Source organism: Passer domesticus, chromosome 8 (genome assembly GCF_036417665.1).
Source record: "Passer domesticus isolate bPasDom1 chromosome 8, bPasDom1.hap1, whole genome shotgun sequence".
In the NCBI taxonomy this organism is placed as follows: Eukaryota; Metazoa; Chordata; class Aves; order Passeriformes; family Passeridae; genus Passer; species Passer domesticus.
The window spans coordinates 32,470,541-32,487,557 of record NC_087481.1 but is presented as its reverse complement, the minus strand read 5'-3'; the positions used below and the strand labels follow the sequence as shown (position 1 = coordinate 32,487,557).

The 17,017-nt window shown below is 47.7% G+C and overlaps 3 protein-coding genes and 1 long non-coding RNA gene across 25 annotated transcripts in view; 2 read left to right on the top strand and 2 right to left on the bottom strand.

The window, feature by feature from the left end:
* CDHR1 (cadherin related family member 1) overlaps nt 1-2,863 on the top strand; it is a 70,210-nt gene extending 67,347 nt beyond the window's left edge. For 8 of the 16 annotated variants that reach the window (XM_064430225.1, XM_064430223.1, XM_064430227.1 and 5 more), the window contains one exon: nt 127-2,861. In XM_064430225.1, the coding sequence (XP_064286295.1) occupies nt 127-678 (552 nt within the window). In that variant the 3' untranslated portion in view covers nt 679-2,861. Of the gene's footprint in view, nt 1-126 lie in introns of all 16 variants that reach the window. The other 8 variants (XM_064430234.1, XM_064430233.1, XM_064430232.1 and 5 more) reach the window with 2 other exon arrangements.
* A 1,955-nt stretch (nt 2,864-4,818) lies between these two features.
* LRIT2 (leucine rich repeat, Ig-like and transmembrane domains 2) lies at nt 4,819-8,369 on the bottom strand. The gene is made up of 3 exons (XM_064430221.1): nt 8,188-8,369; nt 7,024-7,805; nt 4,819-5,618 (listed from the first exon to the last, which is right to left on the bottom strand). The coding sequence occupies exons 1-3, from the start codon at nt 8,295-8,297 to the stop codon at nt 4,819-4,821; spliced, it is 1,692 nt and encodes a 563-aa protein (XP_064286291.1). The 5' UTR covers nt 8,298-8,369.
* Nucleotides 5,542-15,920, top strand: LOC135306389 (uncharacterized). The gene is made up of 2 exons (XR_010367206.1): nt 5,542-5,630; nt 10,586-15,920. It is a non-coding gene; the product is annotated as an uncharacterized LOC135306389 (long non-coding RNA).
* LRIT1 (leucine rich repeat, Ig-like and transmembrane domains 1) overlaps nt 12,543-17,017 on the bottom strand; it is a 119,854-nt gene continuing 115,379 nt past the window's right edge. For 4 of the 7 annotated variants that reach the window (XM_064430215.1, XM_064430214.1, XM_064430216.1 and 1 more), the window contains one exon: nt 12,543-15,800. In XM_064430215.1, the coding sequence (XP_064286285.1) occupies nt 14,815-15,800 (986 nt within the window). In that variant the 3' untranslated portion in view covers nt 12,543-14,814. The remainder of the gene's footprint in view (nt 15,801-17,017) is intronic. The other 3 variants (XM_064430220.1, XM_064430218.1, XM_064430219.1) reach the window with 1 other exon arrangement.

The window sequence follows — 17,017 nt, the reverse complement described above, 5'->3', positions numbered from 1 at the left end:
TTTTTTTTTTTAGAGACAAGTTCCATCAATCAGCTCTACTTGTAACATATTTTGGACAAATGAAATTTCTAGGTCACTGTCTGTCCCCTGGAGTAAGTCATGTGTTTTCTTTGTACTCCTTTACAGACTCTTCACAAAGGGCCTATGGCCGCCTTTTTGATGCAAACTAAAGATAACCCCATGAAAGCCTTAGGAGTGCTAGCTGGTGTCATGGGCATAATGGTGCTGATAACTATCATGATCTCTACTGCCATGTTCTGGCGCAACAAGCGGTCCAACAAAGTCATGCCGGTGAGAAGGATCATAAAAAAGAGACAGGTGCCGCCATCCCGGACAGTCAGGATGGAGTGGCTGAAGTTCAAGAGGCCCAGCAACGCTGCAGAGAAGTTTGTCGTTGAGGAGGACGTGAAGAGCCTGCACAATGAGAACAGCAACAACAACGTCCAGGTTGTCCCCGTGCCGCCGGCGGCCCCCCTGCCCCCGCCACCCCCCGCCCTGGCTCCCCGAGGCGATGCCCCGGCGTGGCGGGTGCCAACCGTGTCCGGCTCCCTCACTCCCAAGCATGTAATCAAGCCACCGAAGAAGAAAGGTCACAGCAGCACCCACAACGCCCTCGTGTCAGAGCTCAAAATGAGGTTTGAGAAGAGGAATGCAGCTTTCGGGGAGCCCCACATCTAGGTGCTCTCAGCAGCCCCCAGAGACTGCAGACTGTGGCTGGGCATGGATGTTTTTACTTGCTGTCTGTTCCCTGTGTCTGTCAGCACCCTGTGAACCAGAGCAGCTTCTCGCTGTGATAGCCACCCCTCACCTTCTGCAATACCATTGTGACTGCTGTTCCCTCGGCCATATCCCGTGGGCCCTCCCTGCTGTCTGACCACGGTGCTGAGTGTACCAGCCACGGTCTCCCCAGGTGAACAGGGACTCAGGTGGCCCCTGGTTTGGAGGTGTCTACCCAGAGCTTGGGTTTTCAAACAAGATGCTCTGCAGCCAAGGCCCTGGTGGATGCTTCTTCTGACCTGGTCTGGCAGGTGGGTTTGAGGTGTCTGAAAATCCATCACTTCAAAACCCAGACCCATTTCTGAAGGTGTTGGCCTGGCTGTGGCAGCAGCACTGAGTCCAGGTGCAGGTCTCCTACAGCAGTGGCACTGCTCTGTCCTGTGCACAATGTGCTTTGCAACAGCTGGCGGAGCAATGTGCTCATGGCCTGAGTCCCTTCATCCCCAGAAGGTAAGCGGGCAGCCTTGGAGAAGTTCTTCCTTTTCCTGCAGCTTACGCTGGGTTTTGCCAGAGCACATTGACATGATGCTGTGCTTTGCTTCTGCCCTGGACTTGCCTGCTGGGGAGGGATGGGAGGGCACCTCAGCCTTCCCTGGACCAGCAGGGGCAAGATTTGAGCATAGAAGTTCAATAGCAGCACTCAGCACTGCCTCCTTCTGACACTGTGCCCCAAAAGAGTGGGAGCCCAGCAGGAGAAGGACATGAATAAAAACACTGGGAAGACAAGGTAAAACTGAGAGGCAAATGAATTATAAGTGGAAGACAGAGACAAGTGCTGGGAAGTTGCATATGTTGGTCAGGGAAGTGTCTGGAAAGATCATGTGGTGTTGTACACTGCCAGCAGAAGGTGTCAAGGAATATATTTCATCACCTCTCCTGGCTTGTTGCAAAAAGAGGTTTCCATAAAATATTCAGGTTTTTCTTATCAGTATTTTTGAGTGAATTAAACAACATTTAATGGGACGGGACTGGCAGGGCAGCTGACAGGTTTTTTTTTCCTGTTATGTGACAGTAGTAAGGCACCAAGAGCAGAGCACTTTTTTCACTGGATCTACCCCACAGACTCCCCCTCAGGTTTGTTTCTGAGGAGATGTTTTTCAGCTGGGCCTGGCTGTTTCCCATCCCCTGAGGAGAAGGCAGCACCAACTGACTGAGCTGGCTGGGGAGCAGCACCCTGCACCCTCTCTCTGAGAGCCAGCCCTGCAGAGAAGCTGTGCTCTCATGATACCAGGAACATCAAGGGGGGAAGCACACTGTGTTATTTCAAGGGGTTCATGAGAGTTCTCCAGCTGTCATTTCAATTGAACCAGCAGACCTGGCCCTCAGGATCTCCTCTCACTCCAGGAAGTGAAATAATTCCCCTTTTTGCACCAGGACTTCATCAGTTTAGGAGATAGCTGGTTGAATATGAAATTATGCACTTACAAGGAAAATCTTGTATTTTGTAACTTCAGTTCAATCTGCCTAGAAGCCATAGTGCTCGTGGCTCATGTCACCCGTGAGCTGAGCCAGCAGCTGTAGCCACGAGGTCCAGGAGAGTCCCAGCTGGGGGCCATGGCAGGATCGCTGCTCCCAGAGCCTCTCCTGTCACACCTCTCCTTTTCTCTACTGTTTTCTTGCTTATCCTTCCTCCTGGGGCACTGTGATGTGAGGCCAAGTTCTCACCTATCCAATCACCTCGTCCTTGTGCCCTGGCCACAAGCTGGCTGAAGAGAGGGGACATGCAGCCCCTGACCCCACTCCTGCTGCCCTGTGCAAGCACCTGCCTTCTGCTGGCTGAGTGTCTGCAGGTTCTGCAATGTTCCCCCAAGTTCCTGATTATTTCCCATTCCACTGTCTTCCCAGTGTTGTGTTACTGCCAGTATTCAGTGTTCATTCTCTAATGAGGAAAGCCTATAAAGACCATTCAATTAAGTCAGATTTAACAGGAATTACAGGCTTATAGTCTTAGAGATTATATTTAAGAGGCAATAAAGATGTTTTATTACTATGTTGTGAGACTCCTTCCCAGTTACTCTGTATTTCAATTTCAAAGGGTTTTTTTAATAAATAATTTTTTTTTTTAAATCTGCAAAACGTGCTTCTGTGCTTGGTGTGCTTCTGCTGGCAACGATGCCTTGTGCTCACCTGTTACATTACCAGACAGCCACAGGCAGCCAGGCCCCTTTTTAGGATGACCAAATGGGCCCTTCTGTGGGCTGTGAATCAGGAGAGGGGCTGTGTGGCTTTTGGACAACACCAGGCTGGGAGGAGGGGCGGTGGGAAGCAGGATGCCATTGGCACAGGCTGGGCAGGGTCACAGAGAGCCCCTGGCTGAGCTCCCATGGTACAGCACTCTGCAGCACAGTCCCAGGGCAGGGAGGCAGCAGGGCCAGTCTGATGCCAGTGTCCAGTGTCTGCAATTTGTTATGAACAAATCCACATGGTCAGGGAAAGTTTTGTCTTTCCTTGGCTTTTTCCCCAGTGAATCAGCAGCTCTCTCCAGTCTCTGCAGTGTGCTGTTGTCCCTCCCTGCTGAAGAAGGCTGTTCATTACTAAGGGTGCTTTGTTATTTATTCCCCCTCGCCCACGGCCCCACGCTGCTCTTCAACCAGCATCAGCTCATGGCTCACTCTGTACTAGCTGTGTCTGGGGGTGCTTTCCCAGGACAAGGTTTTCCTGCTTGGCCAGCTGCTGCTGCCCCTTCCTCACCACTCCAGACTCCTGTGACTTGTACTGAAGCTGCCTGGCCTCCTCCATCCCTGCAGCCAAACCCCAGAGCTCCTTGGAATCCAGGTTTCTTTGCAATTTGTGACTGTAAAAGGCTGGAGATGAATCAGAGGACCTCTGTGTATTCTGAAAACCAGTCGTGTTTATTGCTTTGACACTAAAAGACTGACAAGACTAGGAAGTCCTGTGAAGTATTAACAGTGAGAGTCAGCAATGACAAAACAGAGCTCTGTTCAAAAGCTGTGCAGAAGGAGGTGCTGGGGGAGTAATCACAGGCCTGAGGAGAGACAGCACAGAAAACACACCAAAAACCAAAATACAATTAGAAAGTCAAGCTACCACAGCATGAAGCTCACAACAGCTGGGGTGTCTACTCTAGATTTTTCTTTTTCAGATGATCTATAACACATATAACAAGTGAAGTGCTGTGGGTCTATGGGCCACATGCTTTGGTTTTGCTGGAAAGCAAGAGGTCAAAAAAAGAAAAATAGTAAGTCACATGTCCTCAGACCTCTGAGAATCACAGCACTGAGCTGCCTCACAAGCGGGAGGAAGTTGCTTTTACATGCATCTTTGGGCTTTTTTGCCTCTAGCAAAGAGGCGAGCTTTGGTTTCAAAGCAGCAGGATAGGCAGGCACCTGTCTGCATTTAGGGAATGTGCCTGGCTTGCATCTTCAGCTCCCAACCCCGTTCTCCACTATGTTCTCTGTCCCTGTCCACTTGTCCCACTAGCCTGGTTCAAGCACTTGCACTTTTCCTGTTTGTGGTACAACCAAAGCTGTGAATCTCTTAGGGCTGCGTAAACCTTAAGGAGGAATAAGAAAAAAAAAAAAAAAAAACCAACAAAAAAAACCCCGAAAACAAAGCAAAACAAAAAACCCACCCTCAAAACCAACACCTCTGGTCAAAATAATTTTTTCTCTAACTAAAATAAAATCTCTTCATCATGTTGGCCCAATCCATTCGGTGTCGCTGGGCTGTGATGGCAGGCGTGCCCAGCTCCCTCCCAGAGCTGCGGAAACACATAAACAGACACACCTGTGTGGGAGAGTGAGGGGACACTTCTGGCCTTTGGCCACAAGCATTACTATTGGTTCGGGGGTTGGTTTTTGTCAGTGTTGCTTTTCTCGGTGTGTCAGTGTGCGCTGCTCCGTGACAGTGCCGCAGGGACAGCCCGGGCACCTCCATTCCCGGGGCTCCCCAGCCTGCTGGAAGCCGCGGTGCTCCCGCCGTGCCCGAGCCTCGCAGCGCGGAGCCGCCGGGGCTGTCCTTGGAGAGAGCGGCGGCGGCCGCGGCCCGAGCCGTGCGAAGGGGCCGCAGCGGCGGGCCGGCCTAGTACAGGTCGGCGCTGTTCCTGTGGGGCGGCCGGGCCTTGCCGGGCTCCGCGCGGTCCGCGGGCCGCCGTGCGCCGCCGTCGGGGCGGCAGAGCCCGTCCTCGCTGCCGGCGGGCAGGCTGTCCAGCGTGCTCTCCTTGCTGCCCGCGGCCTGCGCCGGGCCCCCGCGGCGGCGGCGCGGGCAGGCGCTGGGGCAGCGGGCCAGGCAGCCGGGCAGCGCCTCGGCCGTGCAGGCGTACATGCCGGCCGGCACGGCCAGCACCATGGCGCACACGATGACCACGATGTGGATGAGCTTCTCGCGCTGCTCCATCTGGCTGACGTCGCTGCCCGTGACGAAGACGACGCACTGGCCCTTGCGGGGAGCCTGGTTGCGCACGGCCACGCACACCTCGTACTTGGTGGCGGGCAGCAGGTCGGTCACCGAGTACGTGTTCACCCCGGGCCCGATGTAGATGGTGTCCTTATGGGCGGCGTCGTAGCGGCCCACGAGCAGGGTGTACCAGGTCTCCCCCGGCTCCGCCGCCGCCGCCGCCGCCGCGAACCACTCGAGGGTGATGCCGTACACCGTCTGCTTGGCGATGCGCACCTCCACGTGCGCGCCCGGCTCCGCCGCGGCCGCCCAGCCGCGGGCCGTGGTGGACGCCCACGGGGCCACCACGCGGAGGCTGATGGCCACCGAGGCGTTGCCCAGGAAGTTTGCGGCCGTGCAGGTGTAGTTGCCGGCGTCCGCCGGCCGTGCCGCCGGGATGAGCAGCTCCGAGCGCACGGTGTCCTCGCTGACGGGCTCCGTGGACACTGCGGGCAGAGGTGAGCGCGTCAGCAGCGAGCCCTCGGGCCCCAGGGCCGGTGTGGGACGGGACCCGCCCTGCCCAGGGACACAGGAAGGGGATGTGCCAAACCCCACAGAGCTGGTAGCGAAGCCCTGTCTGCCTGAAAGGCAATGCACGCTTTGGGACACCCCGGCGTGCAGGCAGGGCCGTGTCCGGGCCCTGCCCCGGTACGAGCCGCTGCTGTGGGACAGGCCGCGCTGCCCTTCTGCCATCAGCGTTCCTGGGCCGGGCAGCCAGGAGAGGCACTGAGGAGGCACGCCTGCATTTGGGGCACATGCTCCATCCTCTGCTAGCATTAAATTGTCAAAAGGCTCAGACCAAAATAGGTGTATGAGGCTGGAAAGTGTTGGGCTGGAAGTGAAAGGCAGTTTTAAGAGCAGTGTGAAACCCTGTCATCTGCACAGACAGGGGTTTGTGGTTGAGAAGAAACTGTATGTAATTAATCACCAGTGCTTGTGGAAAGACACACCAGAACTGCAATTGAAGCACATATCAGCCCAGGATTAAGGGCTAATGCTATCCTATTTAGTTAGCTGGCTTATTAGGGACACAGAACCTGTGTGCTGGCTGCCTGTATATCTTACTTTACCTGATGAAAATAGCAGCTTGTCCCATTGAAGGCTCTTAGTAAAAATAAACATGAGGGAGGATGGATTGGGAGGAAGAGGAAAAGGTCTCATATTACAACACCTTTCCTAAAGAATATAAATAAGTGACACTTCAGGTAAACAACAACCTCTGTTTCAGTTCCTTCAGAACATGGATGGACACAGACAGGAAACAGGGCTGCACAGTTTTGTGGTTTCTGTTCTATTCCTTGAGGGAATACATGGGAATAATGTAGGAACATACAAGTCTGTGTATATGGGTGTGGGCTCATAGAAACACATCTGTATGGACATATAATTATACAGAGTGTGTACATATATATATGTCTATATAGTGTATGACATAATAAATTATGTAGTATATAATATATAGTAAATATACATGCATATTTATGTAACTACATTTTTATTAAATATGTACAACTAATATAAGATTAGTAGTTCTTACTATCATGTGTCATGAGGAAAGAGCTGCTTCTTAAAATCCACAAGCATGATAATTGTATAAAAATGAGGCCATGCTCCTTTTATCTTTGGCTGATATCCTGCATGAAGCAGCTTCTTCTGCTGGTCAGATGTGCTTAGATGCAGAGGATGATTGAGATCATTTGGATTGCTGCCACCACAATAACTGTGGTGCTCGAAAGGGGCTGGGTTGCTGTGGTGGCTATGATGGCCTGCAGACCTATGTAAGTAGCATAGTACAGCATAAATTTTTAATTAAAAAAAAAAAATGGAAGAAGAAGGAAAAGCTTTGCTTACCATTAAATGCCCTTAAAAGTTTGAGTGCATAGGTCCACCAGACGGCCGGGGAAGGGCTGGCTTGCACAAAGCAGGTCAGGGTGATGTTTAACCCTGCTGGGACTGTCAGGTTGGTGTCAAGGGCTGAGGTCAGGGGCTTCGTGCAGCTGTTAAGCTCCACTTCGTGAAAAAACTTCCCTGTCCTGAATTTTGGGCCTGAGCAAGTTAAATAGGAATTCATCAGAATAATAGGTGGGCCCACAGACTTGATGAACTGGACAAACCCGCGCAGGCGACAGTCGCAAATCCAGGGGTTGTCATGGAGGGCCAGCACGGCATTGGAAATGGCTTCCAGCGGCCCCTCCGTCCTCTGGCTTCTCTGGTACACAGGCCAGTTGTAGAAGACATCCCTAGATATGATGGTAAGCTGATTTGAGGATAGATCTAAGTAGGTCAGGTTGGGCAGGTAGCGGAGTGCGTGTTCTGGAAGGACATCCAGCCTGTTGTGCTTCAGATCCAGGATTTTCAGAGTCGGGGTGTCTTGAAATGCTGTCCATGGCACCGAACTTAATTTGTTCCCTTGCAAGCGCAGCTCCTTCAGAGCTGGCAGATATTCCAGGCTCTTGATGTGCATCACTGTGATGTTGTTAAAATTGAGCCACAGATACTCCAAGGCACTGACGTTCTCAAAAGACCCACGAGGCAATTCTGTTAGGTGAGAATTTTCTATTCTAATTTTCCGCATGTCCTGAGGGATATTTGCAGGGATCTGCCTCAGCAGTGCTGACATGCAGAGCAAACTCCTAGGGAGGAAACCAGAAAATTTTCCAGGTCACAGACCACGTTTGAGGCCAATAAACCAGTTCCCTATGCAGGTCTACAAGCACTTAAATAAGTGTAAGGTATTGTATATAGGGCATGCATAAGCCATCCATCCATCCATCCCTGGGGTTTACACCAATTTTGCCATAAAGTATGCAATTAATCGTAAAAATGGCTATGTATGTAACTACATATCTCAGGGAAATAAGAGAAGTCTCATTCTATGCTTAAGACAGCACAATTCAAGTATTAGAGGTGGCACTCCAGTCTGCTTGGTTTTGGTGCTCACATCATCAGCAATTTCCTACTGGGGCTGTCTGAGCCACTTCACTGGTGCTACAACAGGGGTAACAGCGTTCTTACCTTCCAAAGCTGTCCTGGGAACAAGAGCATCCTGTGATGCAAGATGAAACAGATGGGTTTATCTTGTGGAAGGCCAGAAGAAGAAGAAAAATATGACAGACAGGGTCCATATTCTCCTTTAAGAAAGCACTGTGCAGGGGTTTGCACCAAACACGCCAACAGCCTCCAAGAAGCAAATCCTATTAGCTGTAATCTTCCTTGACGCAGAAATAAATCCTGCTGGGGACCCAACCCTAAGACATGCAGTGTGGTTCTCAGTCTGTGTCCAAGTGCAAAAAACCACCCCCAGGATCACTCCTGGCATTTCTCCTCCAGCTGAGGGGATTCTGACAGAGATATTTATTTGGTTGGGAATATGAAGATGGAGCCAAAACCACTTCTTTTGCCAAGCCCTTGCAAGTAATTAACCAGGCCAAATTTTTTTTTTTTTTTAGTTTCACAGGGTCTGTCTCTGTCTCGAATATTTTAATGACTTTTATCAAGGCAGAAAGCCACGGTAAGGGGCAGAGTTCAGCTGTTATTTCCACAGTGCCCCATTGCCCAGTCCATCCTCCCCCAAACTGGGGTCTTACAGCATGGAGGCATAAGCATGGCACCTTTTTCCTCTGAAACACAGCTGTGTCCAGTCCATGGGTTTCTCTGACAAGAGTCTCTAGGAAGTCCATCTCTTTTGTATAAATACAAATTTTCAGTGCTATTCTCTGGCTTCCCTCATAAGACACATGCTGACTACCTTTATCTTGAAAAACTGAGCCGTTCTGAGAAGGGATTTTGAGTAACCAAATTTATTGACCTCTTTTAATCCAAAATAGCAGGTTTCAATTACACTTTCCAAGGAGTTCTGCGTTCTCCTGGGGCCATCTAGTGTGGATGGGCTTCACTACAGCCTGCACGGGAGCACTCCTGGGAAAGGGCTGCACCTCCCTGCCCTGTGTGTGACGCTGGGTCACAAAGCAAGATTAGCCTGAACCTGCTTAACCTCTAACCTATGGGACCAAGATAGAAAAATATTTAAAGTGTGGCAGCTTAGAGCTATATGTGGCTCTCAGGATTGTGCTGCTTTCAGCCTGCAGAAGACACAGGCTTGATTCTGCAGTGATTAAATCAACAAGAGCTTTTATTTCATGGCAAATCAGCAAAATGAACTGGTGGGGAAATTTCAGGGGACTGATGTTCTGTTTCTGTCCCCCATGCACAGGGAACAGGCCACAAGGAATGGGCCTGTGGGGATGCTGTTGCTGGCAGTGCCTCACACCTAACCACAAGCATAGGGGATGTTTATGGTTTGGCTTTTCTAGCTGAAATATTCCTTATTTGTCCATGGTGCAGTGTTTGATTTTTCCACGACTGCCCTGTATTCAGGGGTGTCAGTGAGCCTGGAAGGGGAAGGCTGCTGGTCTGCAGAGCAGCAGAGCTGCCAATCCCCCACCGTGGGGAGGGGTGGCTGCTGAGGAGCTCCTGGTGAAGCTGCTGCTGGTGCAGTGGGGGTGGCACCACCGCAGCCCCTGTCCCCTGGGCACACCCTCCTTGTGCCCTTCCCGTGGAACCCAACGGAGGGGATGCTCATCAGCAGGGCCGGCTGGATCAGCTCGGGATGTTCAGGAGCAGCAGTGGCAGCTGCCACGGGTCCTGCCCCATCATCCGTCAGCCACTGATGCAGAGGGACTCAGGGACCCCATTCCCACCCAGCAAATGCCACAGTCACCAGTGCCTTTGGTCTCTGTCTGTGGTCTGCCATGAAAATATTCCCTAATAAAACAATGATATTTATTGTTATAATAATAATTTTATATATTTACACTTTACAGTAATAATAAATATAACTTTGCAATAATAAAATAATGTGAAATATTAAATAAAATAATAAATAGAATTAAAATTCTATATAATATTATATTGTAAAATATTAAAATATTATATTATTTTATATATTATTTTATATATTATATATTATATATTATTTTATAAGCGCTTAAGTTTGTACTAAAAGCTAATATCTATATTCTAAATCTACATTTCTGTTTCACTTCAAGGCTTCATATATCTCAGTTTCTCCAGGGGTTTTTGTTCAATCCCTGTGCCTGGATTTCCCTCTGGGCCTGTGCCCTGAGGGGCTTGCATTCCAACACCTCCCCCTCCTTTTATATTATATAGAAATACAATATATGATATGATGATTGATATGATATGATATGATATGATATGATGATATGATATTATGTAATGTAATATAACGTAATATAGTGTAATGTAATATAGTGTATTATAGTAATATTATATTATGTATATGATATATTATATTATGTATAATAATGTGATATTATAAAAATATCATTTACTATAATAATATTATTTTACCCTATATAACAGGCCATAACAGTAACAATTTATAATGCAGTTAGTTAGAAAATTCCTGGGTGTCAGGAGAAAATCCTGGAGTTGGCCATGTGTGAGCTGCAGGGCCTGGGAACAGAAGGCTTTCAGCAGAGGCAGAAGAAAACCAGTGCCTTGAAGTGTTCAGCTTTCGAGGGGATGGGACACGTCCCTGTGAGGGGATCCGTGGCTGAAGCCCCCAGATCAGTGGCATGTTCAGTCAGGCTGGACAGGGGAGCCACGAGGGATGGAGACCCCCATCAGTGCTGGGATGGACACAGCACGCCTGGCAGCAGGGGGGCTCTGGCTGTGCCCATGGCACAGCAGGGACAGCTGCAGGGATTCACCACTCTTAAGGCCCAAAACCTGCTTTGCTTGAAAGGAAGAGCCCGTCCTTGCCACCCCTCCTCCATGGCCCATGGGGAGAGCCTTACAGTATGTGGCAGCTAAGTCACATCTTAAAAAAATCTTTAATGAAAAGTGAAGTGTTATTATTTACAGGTTTATGAACTACTGGAGGTTCTCTCCATGTACATCTGCAGGCACAGAAGGTGCACAATGCCCAGTGTCCTGGGATGAAGGAGCAAAACCATATCCAGGGTTCTCTGTTAGAAATTCCTTATTTTAAATAAATGAATTGCTGAAAAGAAAAACCAATAAAGAAGAATTGCAGTTGTTTTCCTTTTCCCACATGAGAATTCCTGCCAGTCTCACCTGTCTTCTACAGGGCTGGAAAATGGCCTTTCAAAGAGTGGTGTTAGTACCATGGGCCAATGCTGTGGCTGTTTTCAGGCTGATATTTACTTGCTGATTGAGAGGCCATTTGTCTAAATATATCCCAACCCCAGGTGTACTCAGAAGGTTCAGTATTAACCTGAGAGTCCAGTGGTGAATCACTTACTGAAGTTGGATGAATTAGGGTAGAAAGAAAGGGGGAGGGAGAAGTAAGGGAAATAAATCCCCCGTGTTAGCCACAGTCATTATGCTTATGTTCCCTGGACTGGGATTTTGCTGCTTTTTAATTCAGCCCAGTTTGTGCCTGCTTGTAAATGTAATGGTCACTATTGTGACAGCAGATGTCCACTCAGTTCAGCTGCTCTTTAACATCATGTGGCATCCTGGCTGAAGCCAAAATGCAGAACAAGCTGTCTAAAACTCAAGCTGTCAAAATAAATCTCCACAGACACAGTGTCTATTGGAAGTGGAGTTTAAGAGACTGCACTGATTGCCAAAGCAAATGCCAAGAGATCACCCACTGTGTGCTGCCAGCTATGGCTGGGGAGTCAAACTCCATCTTGAAATGACATTTCTTCATGTAAGAAATCAGGTCTGGGCTGATGCTTTTCAATTAGTCCCTCTGCCACGGCTTTCAGTGTTAGAAATCACTGCTGGGCAGGACATTAGCACTGAAGGCTACAGTTGGGTGTTTCAGACAGTGCATGCATCAAAAAGTGCTTAAAAAATGACTTGACGTAATACGGTTTAGTGGGCATGGCAATATCCTGCCCAAGATTGTTAAGAGGGAGTGCAATAGCAGATGTTTGCTTTGGTTCTTCAGCACATCTTGAGAATTTACTTTAATCAAGAAAGAAATGGTTTCCTCCTCACCCAGAGGTAAGGATGAAACTAGGTGCCTAACAGCCCTTCCATGACAAACAGAAAATCCAGTGAGGTACATCTTTACATGTCTAATACCTCTGAAAAACTGACCCAGAGCACTGAAGTCACCTCAGCTTCCTTAATGGTTTGAAATTTCCCTCATAATTTAGGGAAATTATGGGTTTCTCCTCTGACCAATGCCAGACAAGACCGAGCTTGTGAAGTTTGTCCCTATTGCCCATTGTGTCTGAACCACCAGTGCAGTAGGGAAAGGCTTGTCTTGAACAGCAGCAGCTGAGATGATGAACTGCAATGCTTCAGCTATGAGACAGTGAGAGAGGGCCCAGGAATGAGAGAAGTCACGTTTATTCTATTGGGGATCACTATTTATTCAAAGTACAAAAAATATCCAGTAGAGTCTGTAAAATTGAACACATCCGCAGTGAATGTCCCAGGATGATCCCTCCATGGAGCACAAAGAGGGCCAGTGCTGGCCCAGCTGAAAAGTGAATACTTCTGGTTCCCTGCCAGCTCCTGACTTCCAGGAAAGTCCTTGGGCAGTAGGTGCACTCTGTTCAACACAGGAAAACTTCAGGATAGCCTTGATTCTCTGGGAGCTTACCCATCCAGGACCATGGTTCTGCACAGCCCAGTGCTCCTGCTGCATATGTGGGCAGGACCCAGGCTTACATACAGCAGTCCTTGCAACTCAGCACAAAAACTGCTACATTTTTTTCCTGACTCTAATATAATCAGGCTGGGACAAAACATAATAATTTTTATTAAACTTTATAAATAGGGAATATATCTATTACATACCATCTGTCATCAGTTAGTTTTTTGCATTAAAATATATAATTTTACAAAACTTTACTTGTAAACCTAAAAATCTGCACAGTCCAGTGATAGAAGCAGCATTAATTATTTTATATTATTTTATACAGGGATTGACAAATTCTCCCAATACAAGAGAAGTTCCTTATCATTAATGCAAGGAATATAGGGAGTCCTATCAGAAACTCTTGTGATGTGTCCCTGTTGCTGGTATTTATATTGAGATCAAATTACTTGCTTTTTCCATCAGGCCAAGTAATCTGACATAAGTGGAACCCTTCTGTACAAGGAGGTCTTGCAAAATCCATACAGGGCTCCATTCCAGCCATTGAATTTTCTTAAGCCACACTGTACATACAGATCCAGAATGTGAGTGGAGTAAAAGTTCCAATAAATTTACAAACACATTTCAGGACAATTCAGCAAGCTTTTTCCGTTAGCATTTCAACTTGGCTGGATCTTTCCTATTCACTGTTTGGCAGAACATATATAATTTTCCTCATGAATAATATTTATTACAAAGAGAAAAATGTTATATACAGTATTACTACATGAGGGACTTGAGTGGAAAATTACACATCTGGGAATTAGTTTGTGATAAGCACTCAGATTGAAATTCCAGTGAAGCTGCGGAACTTAAATGACTGATCAGTTCACCCTTACTATGAAAGTACATTTAGATTAATATTAGACAGGTTTTTTTTCAGGGTCCTTGAATTTGTAAAATGTTTGAAAGCCAAAAAGACTGCACTGAGCCTCTGCTACCACTGAGACCATAGTCAGGAATGGCTGACGTTGCATGGCCAGTGGTCTGACACCACATCACTTTCTCCTGCTCTGCACAGAGCAACTTTTTTCCATGACCAGCTCACAAGTACCTGGCTGATCATGTGGGCCTCCACCATCAGTTTTGCCAGGAGCACAGGCAGCAGGGACAGAGCTGGTTTGGGAGATTTTTGCAAAACTGTCTAATGTAGGTTTTCCAGTATGATTGCAAAGCATTACACCACCACACACAATGTGCAAAGTAGGGTATTGTATGATTGTAATCTAGCACAGCTGGTATAAAACATTCTACTAATTACAATACAGATACAAAATGCCAGCTAGGATTGATACTGAAAGACCTTTGCTATTGTTCCATATGTTTAGAACAGAGTTTAGGGCCAAAATGCAATCAGCAAATGCTGTCTATTATGCATTCTTTGGAGTGGATTGGGTTTTGTTTCTTCATTTCTATCTCCTTTGCACATTCCTCTGAATTCAGAGCATAGAGTTGCTGTACATCTCTGTTTAGTGATCTATTAAGCATCAAGGTGCATGTTTCATACAAACATGGAGGATGTAAAAGGTGAGACTCTCAATCTTCACCTTCATAAGTGTTTTTATTAAAATTACTAGCTACTCCCCTGGCTTGTCAACCAAAAGAACATCAAAAGAGCTGAGAATAAAATATGTAGCATATTGCTGAGCAGGACCTAAACAGTACCAAGTGGAGCACACTGAGAAATGTTTCTTAATGTCCTTACACTTAGTGTGCACACTTCATCTGACAGGGAAAAAAAAAATACCTAAAAAAAAGTGGTCCAGGAGAACGAGGCCATTGTCAGAGAAGCATTTGACTGGGTGCAAAGCAGCCAACCCCAAGTGGTGTGAGCAACATGTTTCTGTAAAGCTTGGGCACCATCTACCCTCTTGCATTTTCTTCCAGAAGATGTCAGAGACAGAAGCATGGACGGGGTGGCCTGCAGTGCTGGAGCAGAGTTGCAGATACAGCCACACCCTTCCCACTGGGCGAGCTGACAGCCAGCCTAGCTACTGTCAGCAGAAGTACTCATTGGGCTGTCCCTCTATCTTTGGTATGGCTTCCGAGTCCACGCTGGAGCGGGCAGACAGCAGCCTGTTGGACTCGTCAGGGGTGTGCCTGGTCAGGTATTCTCCTTCCACGCCCTTGGCCTTGGCCCCGGGGGACAGGCTTTCGAAGGTGACGTACGATTCCTGCACGTCCTTGGGCTTTCGCACAAAGCATTTTTTGCAGCGCCGTTTCAGCGCCCCGCAGCAGACCACCAGGGTCAGAGGGACAGCAATGACACAGGCCACGCTGATGACAACCACATTGATGAGCTTCTGCGTCCCTCCTGCGCTGACAACTTCGTCTGTGGAAAATATGATGCACTGCTCCTTCCTGGGGATCAGCCCTTTCACACAGACGCACACGATGTATTTGGTCTTTGGCAGCAGCCCATAAAGAGTGACCTTGGTCTTCCCTGGCTCCACGTTGATCCGCCGCATGTCCCTCTCCCCAAAGACAGCATACAGGACGCTGAACACCGTGGTGTTCTTTGCCATAGGCGCCTTCCAGGCCAGGGTGATGCTCTGGTCGGTGTCCCCTATGACCCTGACAGACCTCACCATCCTCTCTGGCTCCTGCTGGCCCGTGGTGGGGCTCACCAGCAGGTTCTGGGGGTTGCTGTCTTGTGCCGCGTCCGGGAGGAGGACGCTGTCCCCAGTGCCCGCCCCGGCCCCCAGCGTGGGCACGGTGGAGGTGGTGATAACGTACCTGGCCACCAGTTTGTCATTGTAGGCAGCTGCCTCCATCCCGCTGGCCTTGCCATTCCATGTGCCTTTGGCACTAGAGCTGGGGTCATCCGTGCTCTCTGAGTCTGTGATGATGAGCGAGATGAAGGCCTCTGTTGCCCCCAGGAAATTCTTTGCTTTACAGATGTACTCTCCGGAGTCAAGGTAAGAGACTACAGGCAGGCCCAGGATAGACCAGCTCATCCCATCACTGGAAATCTCTTGGTGAACTGCAAGGCAGGAAAAATGTTAAATAGGCAATAATAAAATGAATTAATTCCATGTTTGTAAAATACTAAGACTCCATCACCAAATATCTGATCAATAAAGTATATGACAAAGAATCATCATTTCTGCTTGCCACCAAGAACATTACAAAATCAAAATAAACCTAAGAAAAAGGCTGTAATTAGATTATGTCAGGATTTGAACTGCTTCAAAATGAATATACTGAAAAAATTGATGCTATTTCCTCCAAATTGATGTACAGTTTGAAAACATAACAGGAAAGGTTCTTCCATTAAAAATAAAAGCTTGAAAAATTTTGTGTAGGTACAATACTTAAAAAGAGTGGAAGGATCAGGCAGCAACATGATCTATTTGAGCATTAGATGCAGACTGTGGAGACAAAGAAAATACAACCAGTGGAGATTTTAATGCAATAAACACACATGGACTAGCCTAGAGCATATGGAAAAATAGTTGAAAGATAATACCCCTTCTATTGCTTAATTATTGCAGATGTTTATCCTTACACAGGTGTACATTTGGTTACCAGCAAACAATATGTACATAGCTGAGCATTGATTTGCTCATGTGATTTACTTGCAAGATAAAACTAGGTTTTTTTTGTCTTTTTCTATTGGTGCAGAGAAAAAAAAAGGGGGTTGGGATCTTGTGGAAGGGTAAAGCACCCTCTTCATTATTTAGCCAGCCTCCTTAGGATGGGCATGTGCTGTCTCAGCCCTTTCCTGATGGAAGGTAAACCGGGGAGATGTCTGAAAGGCAAAGGTAGGAGAATGCTAACTTCTCCCAAGCCCTCTTGGGGTCAGGATCCAGCCTTGGCAACCAGGGTCCCTTCCAATGGCAGCAAAATACAAGGCAACAGAAGTTACTTTTTCAGTTTAATTATTTATTAAATGAGTGTTTTAAAAAAACATAAAGCTATGGTTTTACCTATGGCAGTTACCTGTAGATCCAGACTGTGGGCTGTTTCTCACTCCTTTCTGCTCAGAACACCAGCATTTCAAACAGTCACATTATAGCATTGGCACAGAAGCTGCCATTGCTGAGAAATAACCTATCTTTCCTGCCAACTTTTTATTGAAAGGTGCTAGCATCTGATTTAATGGAGCACAAAATACATCATTCTCAGTTGCAGCTCAAAGTAAACTCAACACAGGCTTTCAGGAAATCACCCCATTGTATTTTTTGTGGTGGTTCTCCT